At 41.8% G+C, this 18,177-nt stretch overlaps 2 protein-coding genes across 2 annotated transcripts in view; both read right to left on the bottom strand.

Moving 5' to 3' along the window:
- The window catches only part of LOC146650305 (zinc finger protein aebp2-like), a 9,640-nt gene extending 2,897 nt beyond the window's left edge, over window positions 1-6,743 (bottom strand). The window contains exon 1 of the mRNA XM_085386329.1: window positions 5,923-6,743. Coding sequence (XP_085242455.1) covers window positions 5,923-6,443 — 521 coding nt within the window. The 5' untranslated portion in view covers window positions 6,444-6,743. The remainder of the gene's footprint in view (window positions 1-5,922) is intronic.
- A 1,618-nt stretch (window positions 6,744-8,361) lies between these two features.
- LOC146650304 (pleckstrin homology domain-containing family A member 5-like) overlaps window positions 8,362-18,177 on the bottom strand; it is a 160,744-nt gene continuing 150,928 nt past the window's right edge. Inside the window, exon 30 of the mRNA XM_085386144.1 lies at window positions 8,362-11,455. Coding sequence (XP_085242270.1) covers window positions 11,421-11,455 — 35 coding nt within the window. The 3' untranslated portion in view covers window positions 8,362-11,420. The remainder of the gene's footprint in view (window positions 11,456-18,177) is intronic.

The raw sequence follows: 18,177 nt of genomic DNA, 5'->3' as shown, positions 1-18,177 counted from the left end.
GAACCACTAAAACCAGTTTAGGAACAGAGCCTTCTCCACAGCTGTCACCCCCCACGGGTGACAGCTGTGGTCTGGGAGAGAGTCTGTAACTCTGTCTGCAAATACAGTAAATAATGACCAATGTTGGGCAATTAATTATATCAAATCAAAATTTATTTATATAGCACATATTAAAAACAACAGTGTTGACCATAGTGCTTCACAGTCAATAAAAACATGAGACAGTTAAAACAAACAATAGAAGAGGACAACAAACAATAGGTAACAACGCAACAAGCTAAAACAGCCAACTAGACAGAATCAAAAGCCAAAGTAAAAAAATAAGTTTTAAGACGTAATTTAAAAGACTGGATAGACTCGGCAGTGCGAATATGAACGGGGAGGTTATTCCAGAGTCTGGGTGCCACGGATGCAAAGGCCCGGTCGCCTCTCGACTTCATTCGAGTCCTAGGTTGTGCTAGGAGCCTATGGTTGGATGATCTAAGTTATAGTTACTTCTTCAAAAAAGTTACTGAGTTTTGCAAACAACAAAGTGTTTTGCAGCTGTTTACCTAAACATGCAGCCAAGGCGTTTTTTAAACAAACATTTCAAACTATTTACAGAACAATCAGCTGTTCTGCATCAAATCTGATGCCACACAGATTATTTGTGCCATTCCAAAAATAATTCCCGTCCACTATGAGATGAAGGAGAACAACAGCCTGATACCTGCAGGCCTGACAGCAGCAGATGTATCACTGCTGTAACACCTGTAACACTCAGCAGGCGACTCATTGTTCTGACACACAACAACACTACTGACTACACACTAACTACACACTAACTACACACTAACTACACAAGATTTACGCTGAACGTCGCAAACATCTCACATCTCAAACACGCCGTCACTCCTAAAACTTCCCCCTTCCTAAACAACTAAATGCCATGTTGCCATTTTTTGATTGGCCCACATGGTACATTTTTCCACCAATAGGAAAGGCTGGTGGGTTTTTTGGCTCACAGGCTTTCGAGCGTTTTCCTTATAAAACACCGTTTTTACAGTTTCTTCCCGCAGTAAATATAAACAACGACAGTATTCAGGAAGAAAAACAAACATTGCAGATATTTTTATCATAACTCTGGTTTTACGTGGCCGATCAACACGATTTACAAACTGGTATAAAGTCCACACTTTGTCCGTCAGTTGTTCCGTCTGTCCTGCTCACATCTCCAATGGTTGTACACGTTGTCATTAACGTGGCTTCACTCCACATCAGCCGCTTTGCTAAAACACCGGCACATAAGGACGCTGTCAGTCAACCACGTTGATTAGCTGCATATATACACGAATGTGAATCGCATCATTGGCTGGACTATGGGATAAGGAGGCATCGTTCTGATCCCATACGGGAGCAGCCAGTTACTGACTAACACTGCAAAACAGAATTGTTGACATATTAATTTTAATTTCAATTCAGGTAATTTTTTTTCTGTGTGCAGAGACGCCAGCAGTGCGCACGCGCGCAGCTTAGAGGGAAAATTGACCGTGAGTCCAGAAGATTTACAAAAACTCTTAAAACTCGATGAATATTTATCTCAATATCCAAACTATCCAATACTAATGTGTAGGAAAACTGTCTGACACCACATCAGACAGTAGAGATTGACAGACCACGTGACTTTCGTGCATTGCATGCCGGGAACTCGTGACAAAACAATCCAAGTACCGCATCAAATGCAAGCATTTGCAGCACCGCAAAACGTTCATTCTTCGGTTCCAATAAATTCTTGCTTTTTCTTTGCCCCCCAAAAAGGTTCTGTACAAAACGAAGGAGAACAATGCCGGTCCGTACAAAGACAGACTTGATGAAAAGTCAAAGAAAAGATACGAGGAAAAAAAGCAAACCAGTGAAAGGGTCAGACCCTCACGAGCACACAGAGGGACAAAATACGTCAGCGTGCTGCCCAACTTTCACCACGCTCAGATTTATAATCATACAGTTCTTGGAGTGAGTGCATACACTCATGAAGTTTAGTAACTTCAGGTCACTGCAACAAGCCCAGGTACAGTTTACCGACGGATGGGTGCAGGACCTTGAAATGCACCGTGTAGAAAGTAAAGACCATCGTACGTATCATAAGTTTACCAGTCTCACAAATCGTCGTCATAAATACACATTCGTTAACCGTTTATTAATAGGACCTTTGAGATCAACGGTAATTAATTAGCAGTGGAAATAATTTCTGGTTCATTACAGAAATGTAGCAGTGACAATAATATTGTATGCTGTAATCGTACTGGGCAATTAGTGATACAAAACAACTGTTTTATCCTGTGAATAAAAGTATATGTTTTTGTCAATGTACCATAATAACAGAAGCGAAACGCAATATTGTGTCAGGACAATTCACTATTTATGCACAATAAACAAAGGAGCATAGCGCGACAATTTCTGTTCAGCGCCAGACTTGCTTGTAACCTATATCACCAATTATGTTGTGAAAATGACGCATTAACTACAACAGCAGACTGACCTTCGTGTAAATGCTTGGAGCAGACTAACCTGTGAGCTGGAGGGTTCTGGGACGTTATATTTGATCTTTGAATGGCTGCAATCCAGGCCACCCGTCGCCTCTTTGTTACTTCGGAAACATGGCTGAACAATTTCTCTTCAACGACGTAATCCGATAACAACCGATCTCTTTACCTGTCGGCTTCCCGTGGCTGTCATGCGACCGGCTATTGCAGTTAATAATACAACAGCTTCTTGACATTTTTGTGTTTCTTTTTATCGCTGTGTGACTGATTTCAATTGAAAGCCTGCGTGCGCTAGTACGTCTTGCCACGAGTTCCCAGAATCCTTTGCGGTTTTACCCCTGAATGACGTCACATTTTCAATCTCTGTTCAGGCTCCAGTCCACGAGGTTCATGACTGAGCGCCTTCAGGCAGCTGTTTTTGTGACAGTTGATCGTGTACGGGTCTGGTTGCTACTTTCTGTCACAGGTCACGACCTCAAACAGTATAAAGACACACTGTGCAGTGAAAAACTGGCTAACTGGAGCACGGCCTGGCTCTCACAAGGACTACTTCAAGTGAGGAAGACCGCAAGTCTTAAAAATTCACAGGTAACCACAGATCATCATCAATACAGAAATAGAGCCATGGCAGGATGCCTGCGGGGGATTCAACACTGGCTGAGATGGTGATCCTGGCTGTGTCATGTTAGAGGACAGTTCCTCAGTTTTACTACATTTAAATGATTTTACAAACCAGTTTTCCTTCGTGCTGATCGCAGAAATGAAAGATAACTTGGATAATGCTTCAGAATAACTGCCAAAGTAAATACCCCTAAGATCTATGAATATGACTGGGCCTCCGAGTGTGCTTACTGATGCTGTGAAGTGTAACGCCATCCTTCTCCCGACTTCACGGCACACAATTTATATCAGTATGTTATCAACAACCCCTCAAATGACACTGGACGAGATGTGAAGCCTAAAGGTTTGAATGCTCATCAGCACTTTGTGTCAGGATGTGACTGTAAGTCCGTGGAGGACCACGGTCACTGCTCAGCACCTGATTTTTATTACGCTCCGTCACTGAGTCGGCGTAGCTTCTGATTAACACCGGTGAGGACGTTTGGGGTTTTGTGTCAGCAGGCGCTGCTGTTCGCTGATATTCACGTGGGCTGACTCGCACATAGCAAATAAACTTAAATCAAACTGTTGATCAGAGAGAAATGAGCTTAAACGTTTAAGACGTGTGGTAGCTTGGATCGTTATGTTGTTGTTTAGCCTTCTCTTGTCAGCTTTCCAGAGACGGGAGGGTCGCACGTCTGCTGAAAATAACCAATCACAACAATATCGAGATTAAATACGTTCATGTAGACTTTCCTTTGGTAGAAGCCAAACTAGAGCTCAGGAGTGAGGTTTTAGGTGAGGAGGAAGAGGATGAAGAGGAGACGGAGGGAGCAGTGCTGGAGGAGGCAGATGAAGATGATAAATGTAAAATGCTCAAATGGTCACATCTTCTTTGAAACAGATACCTGAATGTTTGAAAACCACGGTAACTTCTAATAATTACAGTATTGATTTGATGCCCGTAACTGATCATTTTTTCTATTTCAGAAAGAAGAAAATGGGGGAAAAAAAACGTCTGTCGTTGATTATTGTTGGACAACAATGTGCAGCGGAATATCAGCACTGTGAGGGGAAGAAGAAAACAGTGATCATTTCCATGTGAAAGTACGTATGAGTGATTATCACGCGCAGTGTGGCCGACAGCTCGAGCAACACCGGCGTGACGTGTAAAACCTCTACAGGGAGCTTTTTTATTCCAGCGAAATAAACAGGTTTGTCTGACATTTCTTCAGTTTTTCATTTCCATTGATCAGCTGTTAGAAATGCTGATACTCATAGCTAACACCGTCAGATAACATCAGCCTGCTGATAACTCCATTTTACAACTGTAGACTTTTCAGCGAGTATTTGATAAAACAAACAGACCGAGGTCTAAACTCAAACTGCCGAAGCTCTTTAAACCTCGACCCTCATGACAAAGACAGATGGAAACCAGTCACCTCGGTTTGGTGGATGAACAGTTGACAGAGTAACTTCAGTTAACCAGTAAAACCAACCACTATAACCTGGGCTTCATCATAAAGCAGCCAGTTTGGGGTTTTGTTTTTTGGAAATTATGAATTACATCATCTTCTTTGCGTGAGTGTTGTCCACTGATTGGACCCGCTGGTGTAAAACTGTTGGTGGTGTCTATTTTTCCACTTTAGTCAAAATGTGTCACACAAATAAAGACTTCACGTGAGACGCGTTTACCCCGGGCTAACCCTGCAGACCTGTCTCTTACTGCCTCCATACGTTTCACTGCTAACACTAACCACAGGGCGGTTGGCAGTCCCACTTTCAGACCTGATGTCATCTGTGTTTATGCCTTTATAAAAACTGAAGAGAACCGAGCTGACAGGAAATGACATGTTCCAAAGTAAAACAACACGATGCAGAGAGAAGCTGATTAAGAGTGTTGTTGGGAGGGAGGCTGATTCATGCAAACAGAGTGGGCATCTTATTTTTAGGAGCTAGCGACACTCAAGTTCCCCAGCATGCTATCAACAATCGTTTGTGGTGAGAGCCTACACATCCAAAAAGTTCAGCATTATAAAAGGTCCTCACTCTCCATGCTTTACAGTTGTGGTCATCATATTTTCGACACAACAAGGAAGAAACTGTATAGTTTACAGAGAATGGATGTATGATTAGCAAGAACCCAACTAACAAAGAACAACAAAAACCCACATGTAGAAAATGACTCACAAATCCTACACGACAAACAACGACTGTCTGCAGCTGCCTCTTGGTTATACATCCATACTCAGTTACTACTTCTGGAAGGCTTTTACAAAACAGCTGCAAGAAGTTTCCATGAAAGCATCCTTGTATGCCAAAAATCTGCAACAACCAGTGTGTGCGAGTTTTCTGTCCATCTGCTTATAAAACGCTTATTTCACAAATCCAAGAAAGAAAGAAGACTTATCAACCGAGAATGATCCCAGACTGTGACCTTCATGAAACATCTGCTCCTATTTGGCTAATTTATCCTGGTTTATTGATCACATAGGTAGATGGCACGTGTGAGGGTATGGTTCCCCCCCCCGGGGGGGTGAACAAAGACATGTAGGTCAGCTGTACTTTAGTATTAGCATGAGACTACATCATATTTGTGTAACGAGCATTGCTGTGAGCCAACACTCCCCCCACACTACACGCTACAGTGGACTAAATACAGACCAGCGTGTCCTATAGAGACGTTCAAGAACTACATGACCCGGCGGAAGCGAACATTTTTCACCTGTAAACAAACTGCTTCAAAGCTGTGAACTTGGCATGGTGCTGTAAGATAAGGCCACCGCTCAGTCCAACAAACCTGTCTTCTGAATCCATCCGGCTGAGCGGCTCTCCGTCCGACGAGGTGAGCTCCGTGCTGGCCCGTCTCTTGATGCCGTGCTCAGGCTTGTCCGCGGTCTTTGTGTGGTCAGCAGGCGGCGAGGCGGACGCGTTCCCCCCCTCTCTTTGTTCTTGTTTCAGCACCCGGGAGCCCTCTTGTGCGAAATCGGTGCTACTTGCCAAGCTGCCCTGTGCGGGACTTTTCGCGGCTTCACACAGTTCGAGGTTCGGGGCCCTTTCGCCAACAGCCGACTTTTCGGTACGCGGAGCGGTTTCTTGGTCGGGGACGGGGGACGGGGCGTCTCCGTGCTCCTCCGCCGCATCGCGGCCACTCACTCCGCTGGTCTCCGCTTTCCTGCTGTCGTTGTTGTCGCCCGGTTCCTGTTTAGGATCGGGGACGGCCTGTCCTTCCATGCCGGTTACGGTCGTCTCACCGGTGTCGTTTTCTTTCGACGTCCGCTGATAATCTTGTTCGGCTCTTTCCGTCGTTATCTGCCGCATTTTCGAGCAACACCAAAGGCTATTTTTGTGACGTTTCACCGGAAAAGTTGCCCTCGGGCTGCCCTCCTTGTTGCACTCACGCTTGCTTGTAGCGTAAAGCACAACAGGGGGTTTGATGACGTCGACGTCAGCGATGCCGAAGCTGGTCTATTTGAAGATGGCACACTTTGTCGTTCACCGTTAAATGTAACGTTAGCGCTCAGTTAACTCGCGAGGAAGACCGTGTTTGTAGTTTAACCGTAAGTTACGAATAACACTGATAACCCAGAAGTAGCTTTGACGTTAACGTGTAACTTATACACGTGTCTGAGTGCGAATCCATCATCCGGGCTTTCGTGCAGTTTCCTGACGCTCCAGCTTCCTCCCGCAGCCATAGATGTGGTTACTCGGTCATTCCTGTAGGTGTGAACTTGACTGCGATTGGTTGTCCAGTTATAGACTAGCGACCGGCCCACAGTCCAGACCGTAACCTTTATGGGAGACCGCGTCTTCCATAAAGGTTACCGACTTTAAAATATTCACACAGTTTGATTTGATTTATTTGAAAATGAATAAATGTCTGTATTTGCAGAGCGGGTGAGTCATCTTCGCAAGCACACATGATCTGTGGCATTGTGGTTCTAAGCTCCACGTGTTCCGACAAACAGAAAAAGGAGTCCAGACAGAAAGTGCTGAAGAGGCACATTGTTCCGCGTTCCTCATGCCAGCGCTGCTCTCAGGAGCTTTTCGGAGCCTTCGTGTCAGCATCAACACTTTCCCGAGTTCAATCTCAGCTCACCCCACTGACAGAAGCCGAGAAGTGTGCTGACGTCATTGATCAATTGTTTGGGTGAAATGGAGGCCTGTCCCTTCTCTGCTTGTGTGTGGATGGAAACAGGCTTTCAGTAAATACTGTTTCTTTCGATGGTTGGTAAATACAATACACTGGGCTTGAGACCAGTTGGCTGACTAATCCATAATAAAAGTTAGTATATGTATGCCAGTATGTTTCACTAATTACCGTTTTCGTTTCACTTCTACATACATATGTGCCGGAAATCTCTTTGGTGTCAGTTTGTTGGCAAATAGTAACGACCGGTCACTGTAGGATGAGGCTGCTTCCAAGTAAATCACCATCTGAAAAATGTATCTTCTTTTTTCCATATTCATAGTGAGACTGTAAATGGTGACTAACATCGAACAGGAACTCTGGGCCTGACGTCGGCTCTTCATCCACATATTTGCAGCTTTACTGGAAGCCTACAAACATGTTGCCCATAGGTAACAGTAGCTTGCTAGATTAGTGGTTTTCTCTTCAGAAGCCCAGATGAGCACCACTCATTAATCCTCAGAGAAGAAAAACATTTGAGCCCATCAGTTTTAGATCACACAGTGGTGTGGAACAGAATTAGACATAATCATTTCATCCACAGGGCGTGTGGTCCTTCAACGAGTCCTGTGATTGATACCAGGAGTCATCAAAAGCTTTAGAGGGTGCACATGCTAAAATGATTGCTTATAATAGGTTGAGTGTCTCTGAGTCACCTTTCTCACTCACTATGTGTTAACAGACCTCTCTGCATTGAATCATATCTGTTATTAATCTCTGTCTCTCTTCCACAGCATGTCTTTATCCTGTCCTCCTTCTCTCACCCCAACCAATCACAGCAGATGGCCCCGCCCCTCCCTGAGCCTGGTTCTGCTGGAGGTTTCTTCCTGTTCAAAGGGAGTTTTTCCTTCCCACTGTCGCCAAAGTGCTGCTCATAGGGGGTCATATGATTGTTGGGTTTTTCTTTGTATTATTGTGGGGTCTACCTTACGATACAAAGCACCTTGAGGTGACTGTTGTTGTGATTTGGTGCTATTTAAATAAAATAGAATTGTGATGAAAGAATCCGCCCTGAAAAGCATCACTTCAAAGAGAAAAGTGAAACAAGCATGTTTTAAGAACATCAACATTTATTTCACGATATAAAACAGATGAGAAATGAATGTTTTGCATATTGACTCTAATATTAATGATAATAATTTCTTATACTTATAATATTCACTCTTCTTTTTTCACTGTGTACATAAAGTTTTCTATCTTATCTTAATTTTTTTTTTTTTTACAGTTTATTTATCTCTTAATTTTTTAAATGTCCTGGGGCTTCAAATACCTATTTATTGCTTTGTACATGTGCCGTTTTCTGAGTTTCCACCACCTAGGACAGAGTCAAACTAAATCCTTTTTATGTGTATTTTCTAACTGATACAAACCAAAGTGAGGAAAAACAAAGAGAGACACAAACTGAGAAAGTAGACTTCAAATTCAACTCATTCGCATATTATGTGAGGCTTTGCAAGCACGTCAGGGTATTCAAACCATCTGCTCAACATAAACAATCCTAACTTCATACCTTAATCTGTAAAAAAACAAAAACAAACAGCAGCATGATGTGGCACCTTGTTAAAGTAAAAAAACAGCTTAATATTCATATAATATATGGATATACTTATATTAAAATGAAGGCTAATCTGTTATTTTGCAGGTGTAAAAGATGTGGGATCCCTCCAGTTTGAAATCAACCAAAGGATCCAGATCCGAGCAGGTTAAAGATTAGCGGCCACTTGGGGTTAAAGTAAAGCACTGCGTCTGTGTCGTTTGGTGCTGTGCCATCTGTGATGAGGCTTCTCAGATGCTCATATATACAGCTGTACACTCATCTCTAGCAACTCAGGAACAGCTAATATCCCATCCACCAGAACTATAGATAACTGTTATTTTAATAGTTATGTTAGGATGACTTTAGCACTTAGTAAGGTATCAAAAGCTCTGTACACGTGTATGTATTTGGCAACACAGTTTTATGAGGCTACATTATATCCAAAAGAAGTCACACATAAAAGTGAGACTGTACAATGGTTTAGCTCAGATTCTTGCCTGCCCAGAAATATTCCTACATGGTGTTTTGGAGAAAAACAACACGCTGCCTCAGTGGCAGCACATGGCTGTAGCATAACAAATGGAAGGAAAACATTAAGTTTTCAGATTTTTTTCTTTTCACTTTTACCAGATAAGTAGTACAATCTTTAAAAAATGGTTAAAGTGAATAATCTGAGTTTATGTTTCAGACAGTGTCTGGACCAACTGGCTACTACAAAGGTTGAAGCACAGGCGAAGATTTGAACATGACCGGGTTGGTAAATGGGAGGGATCTCTGTCAACTTCAGGTCCTCCTTCCTTTCAGTCCCATGTTCCACTGCCTCTCACTCCGAAACACGAATGCACACGAAAAGGCACAATACAGTGAGCAACTGCAAAATATCACGTCACCTGAACTCAGCCAAATAAACTATTTATATATATGGATGTGCTTGATGTCAAAACTGATGATTAAATTAAAAGCTTAACCCTTAAACTGAATGTCCAGTCCAATCTGCTTAGTTTCCCCTCACTCAGGAGTACACCCTTCAGATACTTGATGGGGTTAGTGCTAACCTCAGACTAAACAGAACAGTCCACTGGTTTCTCCATCACCCCCTTACACCACATCTGTCTGAGTCTAGATTACAGGGATTTATCCAGCTATTTCCAAAGACATTTACAAACACTTTATGTTAGGACTGGCCATTTGTCCTGAGGTTAGGAAGGAGCCACGTGTCATAATTTCCATTTACAAGATGAATGGTTTGTTACTCTGCTATATGTGGGCCTTTTGGATCATGGAAATGCTTTGGATTGCTCATGTGCCACAGATTACAAAGCCATTATCAGTAAACCACCCAAATTTTATGAAGCTAACTAAATTACACGGTCCATAAAAGTGACTGGACGCTATCCGTCTCCTGCGAGGTCTAAATCCTTTCCAGTCAGCATCAGGCTCCACTCGGCTTTTCAGGGCTACTCAGAAGTATTCACACCAGAGCAGTGGCTACATTCTGCCTGGAAAAGGCAAACCTTTCCCTTTCATCTGGGGTTTGGTCACCTGCTCGCTGGTTAACTCCTTCCTGTTTACAACACATTCCCAAAAAGCAGGGGCACTGTGTAAAAAGTAATTTGACTTGTTTGATTATTTAAAGCCTTATTCAATTAAAAAAAATAGTACAAAGGCAACATATCAAACATTAAATCTGAGCTGAGAAATGCAGTGTTTTCAATATACTGAATTAGATGCGTGAAACATTAAAAACTGAGACCAGGTTTGCTCCCGTATTTTAACACTCCTTAAACTTTCTGAAACGTGTGGAGAGTGAAGGTTTTTTTCTCCACTCTGTGTTTATACACCTCTCTGCATTTAATCATTAGTAATAATTATCATCTCTGGCTCTCTTTATCCCATCTTCCTCACATCAACAACCAGCCATGGCAAATGGCTGCACCTCCCTGATACTGGTTCTGCTGGAAGTTTGTTCCTGTTAAACTGGAGTTTTTCCTTTCTGCTGTCGCCAAGTGCTTGCACAATTACACGGTCCTTCTTTCCTATATACAGTTCATGAGGTGACTGTTGTGATTTGGTGCTATGTAAATAAAATTGATCTTTTAAACATTTAATAACTTGTACTTTAACTTTGGAGTTGGAATTGCACTTTGCTTTTAATCATATTTTGCACAGCTGTTTGAACGCTGAACAAAGCTTTATTGTAACACTACAGCAATGAATTTCTGGGCTTCTTCAGGCATTTTGTAGTTAAACCACATAATTTTTAAACTAAACCATTTTACAGTCCTAGAATATGCTGACATCTCCACAGAATGTGTTTTGCTTAAGGACAGAGTATGTGCCGGCAGATCTAATGAGCACTAAAGATACAGAATTTCTGCCTCTTTGAATATGATGGCTGGTCGTCTAGGTGTCGGTCAGTCTGAATCATCATCCTCTCAGTCTCCGTCTCTGTATTGGCACGTAACACTAGTGCCAACAGATTTAGTTGTAAATGCAGGAAGCATTGCTCTGTGCAGGCTGGATACATTTGAGCTCAATGGGACGCCAGTGAGGATGTCCAGGCCGCCATTGCTCATGTGTCACTGCTCACCAAAGTGAACGTCTGCGCTGCAAAGAGAAGAAGAGGAGAATGAAATTTAGATTAGTGCTGTTCTTTTTTACTTATTTACCTACTAGTACTTTAACCATCGATGTAGGTTTATTAACACTAAAACTATTGGGTATTAGAAGATAATCCTTCTAGAGAATTGGAACAAGTATTTGGTGAGTCATAAGATAGAAAGTGATTTAGTTGCAACTGGTATATTATTATTATTGTTGTTGTTGTTGTTGTTGTTGTTGTTGTTGTTGTTGTTGTTGTTGTTGTTGTTGTTGTTATACTTGCACAGTGGAGAGCACTGCTGATTATAAAAAACAAGATGTTTTTTATAAATAATAAGAATAATCGTTGGCTTCATAATATCTTACGTAACACGGCGTGAAAGGCCAACAATGAAACAAACAACATTAAAGAGAAAATCTTTTTCAGACTTTTGGTTTGTAGTTTGCAGTGAATGAAGATGAACTTTCTTTGGAACTTGTTTCGTCGTTGACTCAGTGCTGGGGGTCCAGCACATAACAGTCTATAACAACACTAATTATATGGTTGAACATTATTAACAAACGCTGGTAGTTAATAAAATGGGGGGTGAATTTTGTTAGCTTTGCACATGTTCTAGTAGACACTATCCTCTACAGTGTATTTAATTTGGAGATTACAGTATAAGCATCAAAAACATGCCTCTGTACACCAGCAGTGTACAGAGGCATGTAAGTCCAAAAATAAACCTGAGGCTAAAGACGTTCAGCTGCATTTAAGAATCACAGTCAATTGTATATAAAGATGAAATGAATTGGAGACAAACAGTCATTAGTCAATATTTAACGGGAAATGAATCAGTCATAAGACAGAAGTTGATTCAAAGTGTTTAATTAGTATTTTATGGTTTTTATTGTACCGTGCATCTGGAAAGTATTCGTAGCGCTTCACTCGTTCCACATGCTGTCACGTTACAGCCTTAACATGGATCCAATTATTCTTTCACCTAAAATTCTACTAAATAATGACACAGTGAAAAATGTTGGCTTGAAATTTTTGAAAATGTATTACAATTAAAAAGTAATGCAGCCTTTGCCATAACACTCAAAACTGAGCTTAGGTGCATCCCCTCTCCACTGGTCATCTGTTAGACGTTTCAACAACTTCACTGGAGTCCACCTGTAGTAAATTCAGTTGATTGGAAATGATTCTGAGAGTTGCCCACCTGTCTATGTAAGGTCTCACAGAGCTGTGTCGCGGCACACCGGTGTGCCGTGAAAAATGATCAGGTGTGCCGTGGAAGATTATCTGGCTGTATCCCAATTCAGGGTCTGCAGCCTTAACGGTCCACAAGGGCCGCCCACTCAAAGACCGCTAAGGCCGGGAGTGCGAGGCTTCTGAAATGGGACGGTCTAGCCTTCGCTATGCTGCCCAGGTTGCCTAGCAACCATGACACTAACAGCTGGAAACATTTCAAACAGCTTTGTTTGACAGAAATGAAGGAGAAAATATTTGTTCATTTGTTTCTACATGAGCTCTGTGTGATTAGTTGAGTATCTGAGGCTGAGACCACAGGACTGTAAAACACGATTGTTGGGCTTCATTTCTGTGCTGAACAGTCATTTAAGATTAGCTAGTAAATAACAATTAGCTCATGTTGTTCATGAGACTAAAGTCATCTCACTGTGGTAATGTAAATATAATATGGCCAATATTAAAGTTATTATATTAATCATTATGATTTATTACAGCAGTGAGTTTGAACTCTGTGTCAAATACTGAGCTGCAGTAAAGATTCAAGTTGCATTTATTTATATTTCCTTAAATCTTCACTCAAAGACAAGTATCTTTGACAGTGTATCTATAGATGTGTTATATATAAGAGACAAATATTGTTTTAATACGTTGGCATTACTAAATTTGGCTCATTGCTTACATATATGTGTAAAAAGCAAATGTACAAGCTGTGATAACTGTGTCTGATAGAATGAAGAGTAGACTGATATATGAAATATTCCTTTATTGGGTGAGAAAATCAGACCATGTCATAACTGCTGTAAGTCACACAGAATAGATATCAGAGCCTTAAACAGGCTGACGTCTGCTAAATGGGTCAAACTGGGCAGAAAGTCTACAAACACATAACATCCTTATAGAATATGATGTAACACTATAGATCAACTTAGCTCAGAATATATAAAGCATATAAACAGTTACAGCAATATGATGCAACAAACACAGCAGCTACTGATCCAAAATACTCAAAGCTTCATAGAACTGAAACCAACATTTATTTTAGCTCCATTCTGCTGCTGATACAGACTTTAGGTTTCTGAACATTAAACTTGTTGCTGCCTTTCATAGTGTGTAACTTGAAGGCCCTGAGTACTTTCTCCCACACTGGAAACACTGGGATGATAACATTATTTGAACATTACCTAATAAGACTGATTCAGGACAGACGAGGAGCGTGTCAGGTTACATTTCACTGTGTGTTATACAGTGGGATGCAAAGGTTTGGGCAACCTTGTTAATAGTCATTATTTTCCTGTATAAATCGTTGTTACAATAAAAAATGTCAGTTAAATATATCATATAGGAGACACACACAGTGATATTTGAGAAGTGAAATGAAGTTTATTGGATTTACAGAAAGTGTGCAATAATTGTTTAAACAAAATCAACAAAAAAAGAAATGAAATCAATATTTAGTAGATCTGCCTTTTGCAGAAATTCCAGCCTCTAAACACTTCCTGTAGGTTCCAGTGAGAGTCTGGATTGTGGTTGAAGGTATTTTGGACGATTCCTCTTTACAAAACATCTCTAGTTCATTCAGGTTTGATGGCTTCTGAGCATGGACAGCTCTCTTTAACTCACACCACAGATTTTCATTAATATTCAGGTCTGAGCTGAGATGAACGTTCCAGAACGTTGTTCTTGTTCCTCTGCATGAAAGCTTTAGTGGATTTTCAGCAGTGTTTCGGGTCGTTGTCTTGTTGAAAGATCCAGCCCCGGCGCAGCTTCAGCTTTGTCACTGATTCTCCAGAATCTGCTGATACTGAGTGGAATCCATGTGTCCCTCAACTCTGACAAGATTCCCAGTCCCTGCACTGGCCACACAGCCCCACAGCATGATGGAACCAGCACCATATTTTACTGGAGGCAGCAGTTGTTTTTCTTGGACTGCTGTGTTCTTTTTCCTCGATGCATTACGCCCCTTGTTATGCCCAAATAACTCAGTTTTATTTTCATCAGTCCACAGCAGCTTATTCCAGAATGAAGCTGGTTTGTCCAAATGTGCTTTAGCGGCTCTGTTTGTGCTGTGGGCAGAGCAAAGGCTTCCTCTGCATCACTCTCACATGCAGCATCTCCTTGTGTAAAGTGCGCCGAATGGTTGAACGATGCACAGCGACTCCATCTGCTGCAACATGATGTTGTAGGTCTTTGGTGCAGGTCTGTGGGTCGACTCTGACTGTTCTCACCGTCGCTTCTGTCTATCTGAGATTTTTCTTGGTCTGTCACTTCGAGACTTAACTTGAACTGAGCCTGTGGTCTTCCATGTTCTCAATATGTTCCTAACTGTGGGAACAGACGGCTTACATCTCTGAGACAGCTTTCTGTGTCCTTCCCCTAAACCATGATGCTGAACAATCTTTGTCTTCAGGTCATTTGACAGTTGTTCTGAGACCCCCGTGTTGCTACTCTTCAGAGGAGATTAAAGGAGGAGGGAAACTATCATTTGACCCCCTTAAATACTCTTTCTCATTATTGGATTCACCTGTGTATGTAGGTCAGGGGTCACTGAGGTTACCGAGCCAATTTCAGTTCCAATAATTAGTTCTGAAGGTTTTGGAATCAATAAAATGACAACAGATTGATGCACCTGCCTGATTTTGTTTAAACAATTATTGCACATTTTCTGTAAATCCAATAAATTTCATTTCACTTCTCAAATATCACTGTGTGTGTCTCCTAAATGATATATTTAACTGAAATTTTCTTATCGCAACAACCAACAATTTATACAGGAAAATAATGACTATTAACAAGGTTGCCCAAACATTTGCACTGTACTTGTATTACTATGCATGTGACGAATAAAGAACCTTGAACAGTTAGTGAATTTAAACTTTCCTAGCAGTGCTTCACAAACAGGGAACAGTCTGTCTATTCTCTCCATCTGTCAGCTGCTGCTGGCTCTTCCTCCTCCTCTTCCTCACACACTGCTGAGTTTGTCCTGGTGGATCATCAGGGCTGCAAAGCCTCACAGATGATGTGCAGCAGTGGGTCCCTCAGTCTGTCCTCACTCTGGACACTTGCAGTCGTCACACATGGAAATCAAATGTGTGATAAGCTGCAGGATTCAAACACAAGTGTGACTTATAAACACATGTTCATACTTTTATTCCACAATCAGAGAGAAAGAAACAGAGAGAGAGTGCAGGACAGACAGACAGGTGGCAGTCTCAGGTGTACACACTGCTACAAACAGGAGGATTTTTTTTGTGTTATTACGAGTGTAAACAAGAAGAGTTCCAGATGGTGCAGTGGACACATGTTTGACTGCTGTGATTAAAGCATCTTTCTTTCAGCTTAACGAGTGAACCGTCAGCTCGTTCAAACACACGTTAAAGTCCGTTTGGCTCGACACCACCGAACAGAGGCAGCAATATAACACAGCTCACATTAACAGTGCAGTGGATCCTGCTTGTGCCGTGATATTCAGGACTGCAAACCGAGCAGCATCACCGACTTTCAGCTTGTTGTGTTTGTGGATATATGACTGACTTTAATTATCCATAAAATCATCACATTCTCTGTAAGATTAAGGTCGACTATTGAACAGCGTATATTTTAAAGTAAAGGCTTTAAAACCAAGTTAGTACAAACATCGCTAATGTCACATAACTTTGCCGACATGTGACCAACAGTCATGTTTAATGTTCTTCGTTATTAAACATTCGCACATAAATAAGTGACATCATATTCAGTACTTACTTTTGAAAGTTTACTCTTCTTCCGCCCCGCTTCAGCCGTCCGCCGTTTTTTTCCGGCAAAATTATCCACACCCACCGCCGCGCTATGAAGTCTGGGATATGTTGGGCCATGGAGGATACACGGACCCATCCTTCAAATCCGGGGAAACGAAGGACGCATTTGAGGGCTGCATTTCGTGCAGCCTTTGAATTGGGACAGTCTTCGTTGCGTCGCTGTGACGTGATCGGCCTTAAAATGCGGCCTTTAAGGCTGCAGACCCTGAATTGGGATACAGCCTCTGGTTCTACCTGATTAGTACTCTAAGCTGGTTTCCTGCAGGTTTTAGATCCTTGATCCAACACAGCCTATTTAAATGGCTAAATGACCTCCTCAACATGTCTTGAAGTTCTTCACAGACCTGATAATGAACTAATCATTTGATTCAGATGTGATGACCCAGGGTGAGATCTAAAACCTGCAGAACACCGGCCCTCGAGGCCTGGAGTTGGACACCCCTGCTCTAAGTGATTGGCGTGAGTAACGGGCAGAACAATTACATTCTCTTCCACTAGAGGGCAGTACAACTACCTGGTCTAATAAATGGGTTGTCAACTGCCAGTAAAACAGAAGAAGAAATGACATAATCGTCATGCTGTGAGACGACGCAGCGTATGGGCTCAAAATGTGGTCATAAATATTTTGTACTTGTAAAAAAGATTTGTATGTGTAAAAAAGAATTTGTGTGTGCGTAAAAAATATTTGTGTGTGGACTTAGAAAAAAAACCCTGCAAGTTACAAGTACGGATTTTGACCCTATTTTTCTTCCTTTCATCTGATTGGTCAATGTCATGTCAATCACAAATGTAACAATCCAATCAGAGAACAGATGGGTTTGGCTGTCGGAGGGGCGCTTTTTTTGAACTGCAGGTCTTTGAAGGGAATAAATGCCCTTTTACATGCCAACCCAGCGTTTTCCTTCATCACCACGAAGGAAAACAGTCTGTGGTCGTCCGAGTTTGGTGATTTTTGTGTCACAGGTCTACGTGTTTAATACAGGGACTTCCACAGCCTTTTCAACAGCGCTGCGGACCGCGGGGTGGGGGCGGGCAGTGTTTTGGAAATGACAGTCTTCATTACAAAGCTTTCTTCGTTATGAATTAGCATACATGTTTTTATTGAACATTTGAAGAACCAGCAAAAAAAAAAAACACTTGTAGAGGACATAAAGTCAGAGATAGAAAAGACAAGGAGCAGGTGCATCTAGTACAGGTAGAGCTGCTGCACACAGAGCCCAGCAGCCAGCGTAACAAATTCTGGATCCTTTGCTTTTAGTTAGCAGTTAGCATTAGCAGCACATCCTGCGTCCGATGTGAAAGGACTTTTATGCTGCGCACTGTGACTCACAGTAATGGTCCCAGGTCAGCCCTGACTTTGTGTTAAACTAATCCTAAAGTAATAATGGTATTTCTAACCACTGATATACCACAACTTTTTCCTTTCAACAGCTACTGAAAGTTAGGGGACCTAGCTGCTATCGGATATTTATATAGAGATCCTCCAGCTTCAAACTGTATCACCCTTCAAGGACCTGCAGTTCAAAAAAAGCTCCCCTCCGACAGCCAAACCCATCTGTTCTCTGATTGGATTGTTACATTTGTGATTGACATGACATTGACCAATCAGATGAAAGGAAGAAAAATAGGGTCAAAATCCGTACTTGTAACTTGCATGGTTTTTTTTTTTCTAAGTCCACACACAAATTCTTTTTTACACA

This window comes from Rhamphochromis longiceps, linkage group LG17, assembly GCF_057381845.1.
Source record: "Rhamphochromis longiceps isolate RC_006_pf linkage group LG17, R_longiceps_female_GT1.1, whole genome shotgun sequence".
Classification (NCBI taxonomy): Eukaryota; Metazoa; Chordata; class Actinopteri; order Cichliformes; family Cichlidae; genus Rhamphochromis; species Rhamphochromis longiceps.
The sequence above is the reverse complement of the archived record's forward strand: the minus strand, read 5'-3'. Positions and strand labels throughout refer to the sequence as shown.